Source organism: Periplaneta americana, chromosome 1 (genome assembly GCF_040183065.1).
Source record: "Periplaneta americana isolate PAMFEO1 chromosome 1, P.americana_PAMFEO1_priV1, whole genome shotgun sequence".
NCBI classification, from domain to species: domain Eukaryota; kingdom Metazoa; phylum Arthropoda; class Insecta; order Blattodea; family Blattidae; genus Periplaneta; species Periplaneta americana.
This window is the reverse complement of record NC_091117.1, coordinates 97,012,401-97,032,409: the sequence shown is the minus strand read 5'-3', so window position 1 is coordinate 97,032,409 and position 20,009 is coordinate 97,012,401. Positions and strand designations below refer to the sequence as shown.

Sequence of the window (20,009 nt, the reverse complement as noted above, 5' to 3'; positions counted from 1 at the left end):
CCAGTTGCAGTATTTCTTAGTTTTCAGCTTCAGCTAAATGCCGACCAACTGGCTATTTAGCTGTATCAAAAACCACCCATGTTTGACAAAACAGAAGGTATATTAGTAAATCTTCTTTCCAGATAGACTTCACCGTTGTTACTCATTTGTTTTTTAAATAGCCTCCCCCTAAATAATAACTAATATCCACTATAGCTATATCTAGCATCTGCTTATTTGTAAGTCTGGCATAGACCAACCTCCTAGGGCGCACCATGGGCAACGACTTTGTCGGTAAATTGGTCTACATAACTGGCTTCATATGGGCGAATGACAATCAAGGACCTGCCATTAGTAAATATATAATGTATACAGAGTGAACAATAAGTATGGAATATTGCTAATAACTTTTTAAATTTTAATTTTACAAAAAGAAGTTTTTTACAAAAGCTGTTGGAGATAAACCATACAATATCATACCATTAGTCAGAAAAGTTAGTTATTCAGGTATAAAGGGCGTGACAGTAAACTTTATTTTTTTAAATGGCACCCTATATTAAAATTTACATATTCTGAATCTCCATTAAATTTTACATATGAATGTGTACAAATTTTACCCATTCATCGGTTTCATATCTCTTAACTATTTATTAAACTTGCTTCGTGGACTTCAAACTTGAGACAAATAAGTATGTAAAATCATGTTGATTAGGCCATAAAACTAAACAAAACACTATGACTAACCAAACTTTATCACAGATGCTCAAAATGAGAACCATTCACAGCCAATCAATATCCCAGTCTATCAAGAAAAAGTCCATTGTAGATACGAGATGGAACAGATCAATCTATATATATATATATGTAATAATAATAATAATAATAGTAATAATAATATGTTGTTGTCTTTGAATCTTCTTTATTTATCACTTTTTATCCCAGTAGTACTTTTCTAACTGAGAATCTTCGTCATAATCAATATTCATGATGGTTTGTCTCTTGAAAAGATAGCCTTTATTCATTTGCCAATTTCAGCATAATGTGCGAAAAGGTGATGGATAATGATGGTGTTGATGATGATGATAATAATAATAATAATAATAATAATAATAATAATAACAACAACAACAACAATCAGCATAGCCCAAAATAGAAAAATTCTTGCAAATTAGAGGGTAAATCTGCAAAAGGTACAGGAAAAAATCTCAGTATCAACTAACTTGGGAAATGGACAAAAATCGCAAAAATCTTACTTTGTGTCAACATTGCACTAAATATCCTTGGAAAGGAACTTGAAGCATGCTCTTTTGATTAGTAGTGGGGTGCAATTTCAAGACCTATTATTTGTCACTGTGATAGGTTTGTCACTGGTTCTGACTGTGACTATAGTTCCAAAATCACAGCTCTGAGAAATCATCATCTCAGACTGATACGTGATTCATAGTGATAGCGACAGATGTATGTATATATGACAGCTCCAGTGTTCAGATAACTGCAAGTCAGAAGATTAACTTGAAGGGCAACATACCTGGGATCCAATTAATTATCTAGACTAGAAGTCAAAGTCGGCAACTCTTTGAAACTGAAACTACAATGCTCTCGCTATATTCTGCTATAAATGACTCACCTTCATAAACATTCTTGGGCGAATATACATGCCCACACAGGTCAGAGTAATTTACTCAAAGTGTGTTTTGTTTTTAGTATACTCGTCATGCTAATAACTTTTGTTGATAGACATTGCACCAGTATATCAGTTCAATCTGCAGAAGAGCGATAAAGATGAACATTCGTCTGCTTGTGATGGAAAACATTTGAAATGTTTTGATTAAATACAGTGCTGATTTATAGTCCATATTGCTAAAAGCTTTTGAAATGTGAATATGGAGAAGGATGGAGCGTATGAAATGGACAGACAGAATAAGAAACGAAGCTGTGTTAGAAAGAGTGGATGAAGAAAGAATGATGCTGAAACTGATCAGAAAGAGGAAAAGAAATTGGCTGGTCACTGGTAAAGAAGAAATTGCCTTCTGAAGGATGCACTGGAAAGAATGGTGAATGGGAGAAAGTTCAGGGCAGAAGAAGATATGAGATAATAGACGACATTAAGATATATGGGTCATATGAGAAGACAAAGAGGAAGGCAGAAAATAGGAAAGACTGGAGAATGCTGGGTTTGCAGTGAAAGACCTGCCCTTGAGCAGAACACTATGAATGAATGAATTACTAAAGGCAATTAATTTAGATGAATTTAACAATTTACCCTTCATTACTGATTTCTATAAAATTTCAATAATCGAATGTTATAGAATATGTGAAAGAGAAGACTGAACACGTCACTGGTCACCCGTTAGAAGTAATGGTTTCGTTCTGAAAAAGAAGATTTGTGCTCAGTATATTACGGGCGTATTATACCTTTTGATTGTAATGTTCGGAGTCATTCTGGTTTTGTTCGTGGCTAATGAGAAAGATAGGCTATGGCACGACGTCACATTCTTAGTCATAACATGGCCAACATTGAACAATTTTGTATATAAATGCACATTTAACATGAGTTTACTATAGCAATTCCTTTCTTTTTTAGAACTTTGAACATGTATTTATATTAGATCATTGTCAAGATGGCCATGACTTGACCATGATAATCACGTGACTCTGATTCATGAAGGATTGTTGTGGTAAAGCAAGCATTTAATATGCCTCAGCTCCTTTTGTTTGCGTACTTTTTCTCGAATTGGTTGGATTCTGAGCTAAGTTTCTCTGTATCATGAGCTAAAAGGTGAATTTGTTCATAAATTGGTTTCCCTGCAGTTTCCAAAAAACCAATCACAGCATCAAAGATGTAAAATGTGACCTGATATAAGCCACCTCAATGCGAATGGAGTCGTTCTTAAGAAAATCATTAGCACAGGAGATGCAAGTTGCCTCATCTTACAAAACTAATGCCTGCCAATTTCTTAAAGATGAAGCGAGTTGATTTTCCGAGTGAGAAAGAATATAGAAAAAAATTATATTACAGCAAACTTTCAATTATCCGGGCTAATCACCAAATACCCACAGATAACTGAAAACACAGATAATACGATTTTTGCGTTTTACTGCAGAACAAACTTTTTCATATACTAAGCATACAGTACTGTGTTTGAAAATTTAATGTGTCAAACATTCATTTATCACTTTCAACAGTAAGCTTTGGAGTGTGTTGATACTGTTCTAGATTACGTTGAACAATTGGATTTTAATTACACTAATATTGTTACACTTAGTAACATTTGTACTTGTATACATTATTGCACACCCTTCGACACAAATTGGTTGTACATGTATTTCTTATTGTATACCCTTTGACACGGAAATTGGTTGCTGTTCAGAGGCCAAGCCCCATCTTGGAATAGCTCGGGAATCATCGTGTATGCTATGTTCACTTGCGTGAATTTCTTTAATTTCAGTGTCATTTTATTCTCAATATGGCTGATGTGAAACATTTCATTCAAGGACGATACTCCATAACTTTATTGTGTATGAGTGGTTAAAACGCATGGCTTATAGTCATGTGAGTTCGAATTCACTCTATTTGAAAGAAGTGTTGTGTATCTTTTAAACACTTAGTACTGATTTTAAAGAATTATGATTTCATAATTGGGAAATTGTGATAGGTAAACTGGATAATTTTACACCAAGATCTCTAGTCACAGAACTGAAACTGCTATCTCTTAAAAAGAAACAAAGAAAAATATAATCTGCATCATCACATAAAACTGTCTAGTTAAAAGTAAACATTTAATACTAAAAATAAAGAGCCTTTTTTTTCCAAATATTAATAAAATATTAAAGAAAATTGGTGTGGATTGGAGGCTTCTTGACATACAAATACGTCGTTGCTATATCTTTACTTCATCCTCGATGCTTAACTTTTCCCCATGTGCATCACACGTTAACCCAAATGACACTTAGAAAAATTCATGCTGCAGGAGAGTAAATGTTACAGTCAGATTTGCAGCAGGAAATAAAATGGGAAGAGGTGACCTGTTACGGTCAGACTATTTTTATATCAAGACCACTTTCAAACTTGGGCACTTGAATTGCAAGCTCAGTTCACATGTATTCAAAATTTCTTGAAACAAATTAAGTAAAATAAACTTACATGTTGCACAGATAACCCACAAATTGGATAATCAAGAATTTAACAATCCATGAAATGTGTTAATGCAATTTAATGTGAGTCTATCTCTTCAGGAACAAAATAGGTTCTACCTAAAATCTGATATCTAGTCATAACTTCGACTGGGCTAATTAACAAGTATTTAAAGTGATTTTAAAAATTTGAAATTCATAGAATTGTTTCTTCAGCGTTGAACATATTATTTGAGTATAATCTAGGTATGTATGTCATAGTCCTGAACAGTGACGTCGCCAGGATCAGAGCAAGGGGGGTGCAGATGGGGTATGAGATTTAAAAATGGGATGCGAACTGTAAAAATGTGGTACATAAAAATCCAAAATGTTCTTTCATGCACTTGCGTGCATACTAGACATGTTTATTATTATTATTATTATTATTATTATTATTATTATTATTATTATTATTATTATTATTATTGCTCATCACATCCATTACGATACACTATGAGACGTAGTTTTTCACATCCAAGAAATTGTTTGTTTTAGTTCTTCAAAATAATTTATGCCTAGTATTTTGTTAATAAATTGCCCTTTGGGGTGCGGAAAAGGGTGCTCCGATTTTTATAGGGAGCGCAAGCACCCCCCTAGCGACATCCCTGGTCCTGAAAGCCAGATGAAAAAAATTCGGTTCTTCCCTCCCCCCTCCCAAAATCGTTAGATGATGATGATGATGATGATGATGATGATGATGATGATGATGATGGTGTTATTCAACCTAGTTATTTAATGCATACAGTTAGACAAATAGAAATCATTATACACCTTGATTACACAACTTTTAACACTATATCACTTGGAAAACGTATTATATATATTTCACGTGTTAAAGTTTATGTTACCTTGTTAGCATGTGTCAGCCTGCTATCGGCCATCATCAGAACTGGTCATTGCTGGTCTTGACGCCTTTTGTTTAGTTTGCTGTGTGGGTGTGTATGTGTAGTGTAATGTGGAGTCAAAGAGAGAGAGAGACAGAGAGAGAGAGAGAGAGAGAGTGTGCGCGTGCGTGCGTGCGTGCGTGCTGAAATTTAGTTGTGTGTTGAGAATTTCATTTGGATGTGTTTTTGTGTGTGTATATTTCGTATTGTTTTAGTGTGTTTAGTTTCTGGCTTTTTGGTTGGATGTGTGTCTGTGTTGATGTCTCTATATGTGTGGTTAGCATTTGTGATGTGTTCTGCATATGTGGAAGTGTTTTGTAGTTTTGTTATGGCTGTGATGTGTTCTTTGTAACGAGTTTGAAAACACCTGAAAATGTAACACCTGCAACAATTCCTACATAGACAGACAGGCATATGATTTCAAAACACTTCCACATATGCAGAACACATCACAAATCCTAATCACACATACAGAGACATCAACACAGACATGGAAATTCTACACATCCAACCAAAAAAAAACAGAAACTAAACACACTAGAACAATACGAAATATACAAACACACAAAGACACATCCAAATGAAATTCTCAATACACAACTCAATTTCAGAACACACATGCTCCTTGACTCCATATTACACTACACAAACACAACCCCACAGGAAACAAAACAATAGGCACCAAGACCAGCAACGACCAGTTCTGATGATGGCCAATAGCAGGTAGAAAGAAACATGTTAACAAGGTAACATAAAATTTAACACGTGAAAGATATATAATACGTTTTCCAAAGAAATTATTAGATGCTTTTTATACTTACATGCGTGATGTTATATTCTTGTGTTGTAGGAGTCGCCACTTGCCAGCACTGCTACTGTAGTAAGCAAGCAGACAACCAAACTAAACTCAAGTAGTTCTGTGCCGAGCCTGAACCAGCTATCTCCATGGCTGGTGGCATCTGATACCACTGATTCCAGCCCCAGCAAGGCAGTTAAGCATGAGCAGCCAGTCATACACCGCAAAACAGTCATCACAACAGAGCTGTGACCTCAGTCCCAAGTGCTATCTTGGGTTACAGCTCGTGTAACACTGCTAGCAGCAGCAAATAGAAAATTAGACGAAAGTCCGAAAGAATGCTGCCTAATCAGAAAAAACACTGTGTACATATGAAACCAAAATAATTCTCTTGAAGTCAAAGTTGCTAGCAGTGGTGCATGAACTCTCTTGACACCAACCTTTGAAAGGTGTTAGAAACTGCCTTTGGGAATGAGTGTTTCATGCCCCAGGTATTGAAGGGTCTTACAGAGATGAGCTAGTCTTATGGTCTCTCACCTTATGAGTTTTTTTTCTGCCATCAGCCTTATCTACAGTGTGATTTATTGGCAAAAGGGGATAAGTAGTGTAGGAATTCACTAACTCTTTAATGTTACATTCCAAGAAAGTATTACCTGTATTTTATATCTGCTGGTGAAATCCTATCGTGATGAATTTCCGTCCAAGAATGATGCAATTTTTTGCAGAACTGTGCCTTTTTATAAGATTATATACTAATAGTTGCCATGTTTCAAGTATTTTACTTTTAATTTTTACAAGTTTCCAAATATAGAATTATTTTATCCATTTTGAGAACAAGAGTTTTATTAGATTGCATTACTTAGTCTTTAAAATTGTAGTTAATACGAGTAAAGTAAGAATTTTACAGTGCCTGAAGGGAACATTTACTTAAGCCTTTATATATATTTATGCAGTAGATATTTATATACTACTTTAGTATTTCGGGATACCTTATTATTACAGAGATGACATAAAATAATATAACACCAAAAAAATACTGTAAAGAGCTGCAACTCAGAACCCAGAAATGAAAACTATAAAACTATCTAGAGTTAAAACGTTAAAGGTGTTACAATTTTAAAAAATGGTAATGTACCTTTATGACAGACAGACCCTGTTTCAACACCAGTGTGATGTCATCTTCAAAGGACACCGGTGTTATAACACGGCCTATCTGTTATAGAGGTACATTATCTTTTTTATAAGTAGTAACACTTTTAACATTTTAGCTCTAAAATGTTTTATAGTTTTAATCAAGTGTTAAAGTGAACAATAAAAAACAATAAACCAGAAATGAATATGTCATTTGTTGATGCACAGGACGATAGTTCAAAGCACCGAAGGTTTTCAGTAACTAACAGGTTTTTGAATGCCTGATTGAGGTAAAAATTGATTGACTAAATGCGTTATTTACTTTCATTTTACTATTTTCATCAGACTTAGTATTATTCTTGCCAACTTTAGAGATCTACGAAGTATTTAAGAGAGGAAATAGTTAACATGTGCGATGTAGAGAGAGAGCGAAGTTACTATTTTATAGCTAATATGACCACATTGTCGTGGCAATTAAATAAAGGAGCAGCCTTCTCTTTCTCCACATGAGCTGAAACTTCCTCTTTGTCAATTGTATCTATAGTATGTAGAGATGTTGCTTTCATAAATAATATCTCGAAGAATGAATTTTACCTATAGTTTTGATGTGGTAAAATCACAGCCCAACTAACATACATTAAATTTATTTTTACCACATAAAATAAATTGAAATATACAGTAAGATTATGAAAAGCTATACAATTGGATAGAAATAATATGCATAGATTAATCTATATTTAAATATAAATTATTGAACAAAAATAAAACTGTGAAATTAATAGTCTGAACCAGATTGTGACACATTTTTCACAAGTGACTGAGATTACTCTAGGCAGTCATTTTGAAATAATATTCTGTAAATTGAATTAAGAATTTTATATGGATCTCGTATAAGTAAAATGGTTCTACAGAGTTGGACAACGAAAGCTGTGCAATTGAGTAGTATTTTAACATTTACATATTTTTCTCAAGTTTTATTGTATTACATACAATTATAATGTAGATTTTAGTAAGGAGTTTATGACATTCTTGATCTACAGTACAGTCATATTATAATGAACACTGTCTTATTGACATTCTCTTCTATATAACATACAGTAAAATTTACCAATTTTTTTATATTTACATAATGTACATTCCTTGTTATTTTGGTAGCATAAGGTAACCTAATTATTATCAGACTCAGCTGCTATTTCTGACAAGCAAACATTCTCATGCGAGCAGATAAAAAAGTTTTTTTTTTCTTCCACCATTTCAATAATGTCGAAACAAGTGCTTATACAAATTTTGGCCATTCAAACGCAATTACGAGGGCCCCTTAGAAAATAAGTTTCCATGGGGTCATTTATAGAAAGAAAACACAATTTCTTGGAAAGATTTATTGAAACAGATACAGCAATTGTTGAGCTATTTTTCAGCATATTCCCCACCCGAATTGATATATTTCTCATACAGTGGGATCAGCAGATAGGTGCAGACGGCTGTCACACACGGGTTCTGATCCCAGGCAGCAGACTTCTGTGACACAGGATACAAAAGTTGGTCCCATGGTATGACAAATGTCTCAGTTCCGGTGGACAGTATTTTGAAAAATAGCTCAACAATTGCTGTATCTGTTCCAATAAATCTTTTCATTAAATTATGTTTTCTTTTTGTAAATGGCGCCAGGGAAACTTACTTTTTGGGGGTCCTCGTAATTGCGCTCAAGTGGCAAAAACTTGTATAAGCATTTGTTTTGACATTATTAATATGATGGAAGGAAAAAATTAACATTTTTTTTTTCTGCCCCCATCAGAATGTTTGCTTGTGAGTTGTAAGACTTCATTCTGATGCTGAGGGTTTGTAGCTTCATTAAAATTGTAATATTAGACATTGCAGATCGAGGAAAATGCCTTATTGCGCTTTCTCCATTCTTTCCTATATCTAAAAGATTATTTTAAAACTATCTCCATATGTTTGCATATCATAGCGATGGCTTACTCACACATGTGTTAAGTATAATTTTGGGGTAAAACGTGTTAAGAACATTATTACTTCTTAGACTTTGTTAGAAAATCCTATTTTTGGATTGATTTTTGACAACAATCAATGTATCATTTCACTCTTATGTTCACGTATTGTGATTAGTTGAAAAATAGCTGTTCAATTAGACAGTAAAGAATAAAATTAGATTTACCAAACATTAAGGACTTTGTACTTACAACATGTGTGTGCTAAGCCGTCAATAGTTACATGAGGTAGCTAATGGAATTTAATGTGTTTTAAATTCGTATTTATAATTTCTGTTTTTCTAAAAGTAAAGGTCATAATAAATTGTACCTCTATTGCATGAGCTAATTTTTTGACAATAATTCTAAAACCTGATCTGACAGTGGGAGGAATTGCGTGAGGACTTTATCAAGAATTGTGCGAATATTGCAGACTAAAACTTGCAGCAAGTGTGCCAACATAATATGTGAAATAGAACAGATTTTTTTTGTTTCCTTGTTTCGTTTTTTCGCAGCTAAATTGTTTATGATTATTATGTTATGATTATAATAGAAGTTTTTTTTAGCAAATGTTCTTGTGTATTTAATTGGTGTAACCTCGTGAGTCCTGAGATATTTGCTGTTTTGTTTTTAAAGTTCAATATAATTTCTACATTTCAAAAAAAAAAAAAAAGTCTCTGAAATGCGGAAAAAATTCTGCAGGTTACAGTTAGGAAACAAATGCAGGTATATTATACTAGACTGCGAGTCTCTGCACATGCATCTCGTGTATAAAGTATAGTATAGTATACTATACTCTCAGGACACAGGAGGGTAAAGAATATTCGAACTTAATATAACTTCCTAGAACACATCACAATACAACTTTCTAGGACCGATCATTAGTCTATTAGTACGTCACTTTTTGATACCAGAGGCCCGTAAAATGTTCAGACAAGTTTCAGGCAGAATTTGTGGTAGTTAAAGTCCATGTTTGAACAGGTTTTCTAAAAGCATCTCGATTTCCCTTGTTAACTTTTCTTCATTCCTGTCATTCAAGAAAACATTTTGTGCAGTCCTTCTGCTACTCAGATGTGCCTAAACAGGCACTTTAGGCACAATTTGTCATCCATTAGAAGATGGTATAAGTTTGATCCAAGAATCCAGGAACAAGTTACACACATGCATGTTTGCTGTTATGAGATTTAAATGTCCAGTGTGGAGTAATTCTATTGCTTACTTTGATAAGGTAATTGATCCAACCAATAGAAACACAAAAAAAAGTGTTCGAAATTGTTCGGAAATAAGCATTATCAATCTTGATCATTGTATATATATATATATGCTTTTTAAGAATACTTTTCCTGTTAAATATTGTGGAGAGAAATAGAATTAATGAAATTACTCATCAGTAATATCAAGTGCATTTGTGATGATACTGCCACTATGTCTTGTAAAAAAATACAGCCTTATCATTAGTGCCATGACATTGGGACCAAACTTGTGATTATTTTGACATTTATTGTACTCAAGATTAAAATGCAATGTATTGAAAGGTGGTCAAATTACTAGCTATTTATTGTAATGTAAGTCAAAAGGCGTTTAAAATCACGAATATACAACACCGGTGCTGGACTTTAAAGTAGAGGAATGTAGACCATCATGAAAGGATACATAGTATGATAATTTCATGTTGGTGTAAGGAACCTTTATTGTGTAGAATGTCAGTGCATTGATGGCAGTATTCATTTGAAAGTTGGTCATTGTTATCAGCTGAAAGTCTGGAGGAATCTTGTAACGTTGGCATCTTGGAACAATAAAAAGCCTGCAAGCATGTTGCACCAAACTAGAGTAGATTATTCTGCGTACTGCAATTTATCTGCATATGATGTAATTAACAGTTCCATAATATATCTACATTCATAAATCTGGTATGGTTGCTGGCATTGGATGCATTGACATTCTAATGTAAAGAGCTCATGATTCGTGAAGTAATCTTCATATAATGTCTTTGGAACAATTCAGTTGCATTACAGTATGTAGTGTTCTTATTTTCCAATTCTCTAATCTCAAAAGACATTTCATTCTTCAGTAGTAATTTGTTATGAAAGAAGAGCCAATAGTGTGCCTTTCATGAAGCATGCAATGAAATGGTTGCTGAATTATTTTGTAATCACGTAGAATATTTGGGTATTTGCATTATTTACCTACATTATCTGTTTCATTTGATTATAATTATTTGAGAGAAGAAATGTAATGAACCATGAATTTGTGTTATTACAAAAAATACATAATTAACATTATCAAGCATTTGATGATATTCTGAGATTTTCTAATAGCATTCTATGTTTGTTAATATCAGTCATCTGTTTTAAAGAACTGTTAAAAAATTATAGCTTACTTAACCTAGTTCATTCATTCGAAAAAAATTAATTGACCATCACAGTAGTGATAAACAGTTGTTTTTCAACTAGCATCTCTTTTGTAAGTGTAGCACATCATTTCACAGTCCGATTAAATGAAAATGCATGACTTAAGACTTATGATAGTGATTCCAGTTTGAATTGTATTCTGTTTCATGAAGGACACGAAGTTACATTTATGTGTATGAAAAATTGATGCCAGGAGAAGAATTAATTTGATATCATTTCGAAGTCTCGAAATGAATATGTAAAGAATAGAAGTAATGACAAAGCTCTTTTAAGTGGTAGTCTGGAGAAAATCTATTGTATATAAGTTAATTATAAAAATGAATTTTATTAAGAGAGACATATTTATTAGAGTATTAATGACTGTTCCTTCCCAATGCACGCACATCATGAGAGAGTAAGCCTTGTTTCTAAATATATCAATGTTTGAGGAGTTGCAGTTATAGACCTTAATGGCAAATCTATTTATGTAATTGAAGGGCTACCTGGAATAACGTAAGTCAGTTTTTATAGTTTGTCAGGAAATTAAAAATATGTTTATTCCATACTAACGTTGTTAAATATTACAAAAATCACAGTGTGAGGTCTGTATTAATACTTCAGTAAGTATTGACACCATTTATATATATGTATTGCCTTCATCTTCCAAATAACACAACTTTTCGAACATTTACAATAGAAAAATATTGTATGTCAGTCCAGAAGAACAACGTTGTAAAGCAAAGAAACTTACTAAATACTACCTATATTTCCTAGTAAATTCTTTGTGGTTGTTACATTTGAGTACATTAAATAATAATAATAATAATAATAATAATAATAATAATAATAATAATAATAATAATAATAATACAAATTTATATCATAAGAACTTGAAACAAATTAGACAACTTAAATTATATGTTTAGGCATACAATATCAATATTACACACACAAGAATCCTTTTTTTTCTTTATTGTGTTATTAGGCCACGGTAGAATTCGGAGTAACCATGACAAAGAGAAAGAAAACTTGACATTACAATCAGATCATTTTTTTTCTCTCTCTTGTGATTGGAATAGGGTCATGATAAAGACGAGGTAAGTTATCGTGTGAAATATGATTTACTATCTTATTTTTTGCATGATTGTCTTTTTTTTTTATAGAGAATACACTGTCCACAGTAACAATATATCATGGAATTTCCGCATGTTCAGAGACATAGGATCGTCAGAACTGAACTGAAACCAGGCAGCTGTTGTTATCTTGAAGTCTGGATCCTTCTTTATTGTTTGTTCTGCTAGTTCTATATCTCTAAAGTATTCTTGTTGCATATGAACTACCTCAAATGGTTTGCTTGGCTTGCATTGGAAATAACCTCTACCCATGTGACACACTACAAGTAGTATGATTGTCCGCCATTTTATTTGCATTATAACGTTATTCAGCTCAGTAACACAATCAAAATACTACAGCTCTCGAAGTAATGTGAATATCAGGAAGATGATGGGAAAACATGATGCAACATGTGCAACATTTTTCAGTCGAAAAGTCAGTTTGGTCAAAAACGGACTTACAACGTTATTCTAGGCAGCCATTCAATTAGTCTAATATGTAAGCTAATTCAAATGATTGATTTTTATGTGGGACCATACTTTACGTTAGAGAGGGACCAAAAACAAAATGATCAACAACTTCTCAGATATTGTCAATTTCTGAAAACTGTCCTCTATTACATAAATTTAATTTTAAACTACACTTTTCGAAAGTTTGGAAAACTTGATCTAAAACAATAATTTCAATCATGTTTGCATTAGAAAGCAACATTTGTTACGTGTATATCAGTGGCGTATTGGGTTATTTATAGAGTTGATGAAGAAGATAAAGACAAGCGAAATGACAGTATAAATTCCGCTCGAAGAAACAAATTTTTTCTCACTTTGTTTTTGTCTTCTTTCATCTTGCAGGTTGTCCAATACAACAGTAGTCTCATTCCCTAACACCTTATTCGTTAATAGTTCTAACTAACATATTCGATTCTAAATTAGATGGTGAGTAGAAAATGGTCATTAGAAATCTTAATAAAATGTGAACTTAAGAATACAACAAATGGCTAGGGTCTAATAATATAAAAAGGGGAAGGCCTTTCACAAGAGTCCTTTTAACTCTCCAGCTCATGTGACACAACTGGAATCAACACTTAAAAAAAAAATGGTAGTAAAGACTCTCACTTGCACCCCTCCCTCTTTACTGTATATTACGAATTCCTTAAAAACATGTCTCGGGTTTTACTGTAGTCTGAATTAGACCCATGTGTAGGAAGGTTCTGTGGGTGACAATTTGACTTGAACATCACAAACTTTTTAGATGTGGTGCAGTGGGAATGCATAGTATTGTATTACACACCTGCAATTTTGTGTGGTGAATTTTTGTACAAAATGCAGCACTTGTTACGCTTTATTCATTAAGGATTAAGGGCTTTTTATATATTAATTTTTGTATAATTACTTTGTCCATTGATGTATTGCCAACTTTCTGTGACATGCTTTTATTTGCGAGTTCTGCTAGAATAATAGTAATTTATGGTACAACAGAGTAAAGTTTCTCTTTTTGAATGGAAAGTTTAATGCCTGAGGCATATCCAAGGGTGATAATTTACACAAGAGAATAAAATCGATTTGCTCTCCTGTTGCTTACGATAATTTTATGCATTACTGGTATCTCAAGCAGAGTAGGCCTATATAAGAAATTTTTAATTTAGGCCTATTCTTCGTAATATGCTGGTTGCCAAGGAAAGAGTTATTTAACTTTTTTTTTTTTGCACAATCATGCACTTTTTGCGTACGTACCATCATTGTTGCAAGTCATGTAACTTGAAGATACAGCATGTTCAATGGTTACTATGGAAACTCTGGAAATAACTGTGCAGTAAGTAAATTCTCCACAAACTTGACATACAGTCACTTGTAAATTTGAAAATAACAAGAACTCTGACAGAACAAGCTGTAACTTTATTTATTAACATTAAAATTGAACATGAAGTTTGAACAGCTATCAAATGTTATGTGATAAAGACTGTCATTCTCTTTATTTATAGAAAAAGATTCAGACACTTCTGTTGACTTTAGCTTATTACTCATATTTACAGAATAAGCAACCAATGTTTTCTCATTAATACTTAATTTTTTATCATTTAGCCATTTTTTTAAAAAGAACTGTATGCCTTCTCATAACTTTCTCTAGAATTAACAGGCAAACATGCCTCAATCCTTTTCTGAACGTGTCTTCTGTTTCGTTATCTACAGAGCTGTTAAAGCAAAGCTGCACGGAAAAAGTGCGGACATCTGGCTGTCCACTGCTAGCATGGTGATGAGCAAGTTCGCATCCATGTCTCCGGTACTTGTGCATACGAAGCAGTCTGACATGTGCGCATTGTCCACTGCACTGCTTACGTTATCTACGCAGTTGTTTGTTAGTCTCAGTTGGAGAATATCTTTGCGCCATTTATACGTGTAGTATACATCGTCATTCTTAAAGGTGTGTAAACGTTAATGTATACAGTTGAATGATTATTGTGTGTTGAGGTATAATGCCAAACAACGAATATTCATTACATGAGCGTGTGTTTATGTACAATGCGTATATAAGAAGCAAAAAATCCTGTTTGAAGAAACGACGCAAATTTAGAAGAAAGTTTCCAAACAGACCAATGCCTACTGTGAATACACTTCGAAACCTTGCTAAGCGATTTAAAGAAACAGGCTCAGTACAAAATCGAAAACCAAACGCAAAACGTTTTGTTCTTACAGAGGAAAAGTTAAATGAAATTGGTAAAAGGTTAGAACATACCCCACAGAAATCCCTAAAACATTTAGCACAGGAAACTGGAGTATATATCCTCTGCCAGAAATGCAACAAAATTATTGAAACTGGAGGGCACGAAAAGTAGGGTATATAGGAGAAATCCCCATTCTCTAGAGGAACTAAAGGACTATATACGTGAAGAAATCGAGGCTATCAGTGCTGTGGAACTTCAGAACGTTATTCATTCCTTCATCAGACGATGCCAGTTGTGTGTGACAAAGAATGGGGGGCATTTTCAGCATCAACTCTGAGAATGGTAAGTCCAAATTATTACACATTTATTGTTATACTGCTTCATATGCACAAGTGCCGGAGACACAGATGCAAACTTGCCCCTCACCATGCTAGCAGTGGGCCGCCAAATGCCTGCACTTTTTCCGTGCAACTTCGCTTTAACATCTCTGTACTTCATTCTCAAAACTGTTGTTCATATAATCCACAATATGTTTTCAATTTAAAACTTTCATACAAAATATTCGTACAATTCGTATATTGCAATAGCTTTTTATTTATTTAAACAGTGCATAGACATGAAATACAGTTGTGTCCAACAAATAAAACAAAAGAATATAAAAACATGGTCACGTAGAAAATTACACATTACCATTAACAAAATGACAGACATTCAGTTCAAATGTATTACATATCTAAAATACATTATAAATAAAATAAAGATATAAATTATGAATGTGCGAAAAAAAAGTAATATTGTACACAGGCGTTAAGTGTTTTCAGGAATTAAAAAACTCGGCGCAAGCACCTCGCTTCTGTTACAGAGCATTTACTAACCTAGTATAGCAATATACTATAATGGTAAATTAAAACTTTCAGGATAAAGTCATTGTTTGGTTTGCCATGGATGACGAAATAAAAGCAGTTTAAATACCAGTAATATATGAAATTGTTCAATAAGACATTTTAAATCAGTTGTAATATATTTCATTTTATTTATGTTAGTCTGTATTCAGAGTGGAAGATATTATTTTCAAAGCCATTCCTTTGAAATGTTAAATTAACAAAAGATAAATATAGTTGTTGTAGGGCAGTAAAATTCTTTACACCTTTGTAATCATACTGTGCGTTTTCATATAGTACACTGCTTATGATCGTAATGAATTATTGGTGATGATAATACAGTAAAGCTTCTTTTATACATTCTTGCACTTGTACGTTTATTTCTCAGTCCCGGCAAAATTCCTATACTTTACTTTCCACTTTTTTAGGAGGGGCAGGGGGTTATATCCTTTTCATTCAAACGATTTTTTACACTTATACACAATCGTATTTTAAATGCCAGCAGATATGAAACTTCATTTATACGTTCTAAATCAATTTTGCTCGAAATTAGGTTTGCTGTGAAAATGTAATAACATGAGAATACAGTATGTGTTTGTTGTTATGATGCGGTCCACTTTGAAATTCGTAGAAATTCGGAGCTGCCCATGCTTTCTTCCACCACTCTTGTTCCTTTAATGACTCTGTTACTGCTTTAGAAACAATGAAACATTTTGTAATATACCATGATGTAACTGAACAAATTAAGGAAGAGTTGTCACATTTTAAGGACAGGGTTTGTTCCTTATGAGCAAGTAGCCCAAAATAACTCTCTCTCTCTCTCTCTCTCTCTCTCTCTCTCTCTCTCTCCTTTTTTTTTTTTTTTTGTAATAATCGCATGTTATCAAATGAAGATCACACGGGAAGAACAAGGTAAGTCAGTGTCGAAAAATTTTTCTGAATTGGAATGGTTATTAGAGGAGAAAAAGTCGCTCCAGCACGAGGGATCGAACCCGGGTCCTTGGTTCTATGTATCAAACGCTTTAACCACTGAGCTATGCTGTAGTTCAATTCCCAGCACCGGATAGAATCCCCCTCCTCTACTGTTTTTCCCTTTGTGGCCTTACTCCATGTTCGACATATATGTTGACATATATTAAGTCAACTGCCATTATATAAAGAGCGCACTCAAATGAGTAGTGACTTGGTGGCCGGGATTCCACAGTATAATTATATGCACTGTTGGGCGAAGAATCTACATAAAGATTAATTTTTAGTCCTACATAATTTATCTGGTAACAGTGGTTATTAGAATAGAAAAATGCGCTCCTTCTATAATGGTAGTTCACTTAATATATGTCAACATATATGTTGAACATGGAGTAAGGCCATAAAGGGAAAAACACTAGAGGAGGGGGATTCGATCTGGTGCTGGGGATTGAACTTCAGCATAGCTCAATAGTTAGAACGCTTGGTATAATAGGATCGTTCTATGCATCCCCAGCTAAAGACAGAAGCTACCGCACGCTGAGCAGTTGTGTTTTGAAGTAAGATGGTCCCCCAACCTTTTTTGTCCACTAGAGAGATGAGTTAAGCTCTGTTTCTGCTTTCTAAGACAAATATAAATGTTGCCAATTGTCCCCTGAGACACCAATTGCAGTCTCTTACATGTTCAAACAATTCACACGTGTTTTTGTTTGCCCCTGTTTGAAAGTCTTCTGTAATTATTATTACAATTATTTTGCGGAGTAGATTTTAAATTACTTAGTATTTTTACAACTCCATTTTAATAATGTGGAGGCCTTGGTAATTAAACATGGAAGTTCACATACCAGAAAATCCAGAGTTAAATGCTCCACTATCCGAAAGCGATCCTGGATCAAGCACCAGAGTGGTTCATTGTCCGTAAGTGATACTGAACTGGGCACTTGTGGTTCAGTGTCTGTAAGTGATACTGAACCGAGCACCAGTGGTTCAGTGTCCACAAGTGATATTCAATCATGCACTAGTGGTTACGCAAATAAAAGGAAGGTGACTAAAACTTTGAACAAACAAAGCCAGAAGCTGGTGTATAATGCATATAAGTATGTTACCAGTAACAATATAGGAAAAGGTCATATTTCGGAGACAGCTAAAATAATGAAACTTGATAGAAAAACTGTTAAGAAAATCGTGCAAAGGGGCCTGTGATGGCGAAAAAACCTGGCAACAAGAAGTTTAAATTTATTAAATTTGATGATTTCTGCTGTGACTTGATCAGACGTGAGATGTATAAGTTTTTAAAAAAAAGGCCAGCCACCAACTGTTGCAGAACTACTGAAGCATTTACAGAACGTGTGTGATTTTCCTTATGAAAAATCTACGCTGTGACAGCTTCTAATAAAACTCAGGTTTTGTTTCTGCACTTTGAAGAAGAAACAAACTGTAATGGAATCTGCACAGATAGTCGCCTGGTGTTAAAGATTCATAGAACGTCTCCGTAATTTGTGTACCGAGGGCTGGAGGATCGTGTTTTTAGACGAGACGTGGTTTGATACACATGATATTGTGAAGAAAGGGTGGGATGATGGAACCTGCAATTGCATCCTGAAGACACCAACATTGCAAGGCAAACACATCATGGCACACGGGAGGCAGTGAGCGGTGGGTGGAAAATTGTCTCTATTTATCGGCTGAAACCATTGGGGACTGCAAAGCTGATAGCCATAATGAAATGACAGCTCAAGTTTTCTAAAACTGGTTCAAAAACCATCTTTTAGGAAACCTGCCACAATATTGAAAATGTATAATTGTGATGGACAATGCAAGTTATCATTCGTGGCAACTAATTCGATTTCCTACATGAACAGCAATGTTAAAGACAATTAACTTTATGAGGCATAATAATATTACTGTTCCTAACTCCATACCCATCAAAGCAGTTATGTTGCAGGAAATCAAATCAGCCAATATTAGTAAGAAATATGCAGGAGAGGAGCTCACAGCCTCATATGACACGAAGTGTTACTACTTCCTCCGTACCATTGTATTCTAAATCCTTTGAAAATGATCTGGACCCAACTAAAGTCTTATGTTAGGAAAAACAATATTACCCCGACTCTGAGTGCTAGTGTATGTCAACTTCTGTGTGATGGAGCTGCAGCAATCGGTCCCCACAATTGGTAGTCCTGTGTTCAACATGCAATTAAAACGTAAGAGAATTACCATGAAACATGACAGGGACAGTAATCAAGAAAGATTTGTGATTCACTTAGGAGAGAGTGACAACGATTAGAGATAAGGAAAGCAAAATGCTATCATTTTTATTAAGTTTTGCTGTGGATTTGGATACGAAACACAAATTCACATTATCTTCTTTCGGTGTCACATCTTTTAATATTATTGATATAAGTATGGAAATATATTAGTTTGAAGAAGTGGATGTACAAAAGGCTCTGTAACGAATCTTTATACACACAGTAACTCAAAATTATCCATTCATTAATTCGCAATTGATTGAATGAATTTACAATTTGTTGTATAGAAATAAATATACGATTGTTTCATACCCACGTGGTGAAGTCAATGTAAAATGTGACAACTGCGTGCCTAGAAATTTCCGCACGTGTCCCTTATTGACCGAGGTGGACTGTGCGGCAAAGTTCTTTTAGCAATAAAAGAGACCGACTGGGTATCCATTGAAAAATCCTATTATACATAGAACCAAGGATCCCTGGTGCCAGAGCGAATTTTTGTCCTCTAATAACCATTGTTACCATAACAGGTAAATTCTGTAGGACTAAAAATAATTAGTCTTTATGTAGTTTCTGAATTGGAGTTTTAAATCTAATATATCAGCTTTAAGCACCTAAGATTTCCTATAAATAATCTTATTCTTCAGGAATTATGTGTTATAAAATGCCTTAGGCCTAACTGTTAAGTTCTAAATATCTCTTCTGAAAATGTTACTAAATTGACTTAACTTCTTCTCCCCATATAGTCTTTAAATGTTATTTCAGATGTTATTAAATATCATTTTAGTTACACGTTTTTC

General features: G+C 33.9%; 1 protein-coding gene across 4 annotated transcripts in view; it reads left to right on the top strand.

Moving 5' to 3' along the window:
* The window catches only part of yrt (erythrocyte membrane protein band 4.1-like yurt), a 192,606-nt gene extending 176,246 nt beyond the window's left edge, over positions 1-16,360 (top strand). For all 4 annotated transcript variants that reach the window (XM_069824478.1, XM_069824486.1, XM_069824461.1 and 1 more), the window contains one exon: positions 5,887-16,360. In XM_069824478.1, the coding sequence (XP_069680579.1) occupies positions 5,887-6,084 (198 nt within the window). In that variant the 3' untranslated portion in view covers positions 6,085-16,360. The remainder of the gene's footprint in view (positions 1-5,886) is intronic.
* The last annotated feature ends 3,649 nt before the right edge of the window (positions 16,361-20,009 follow it).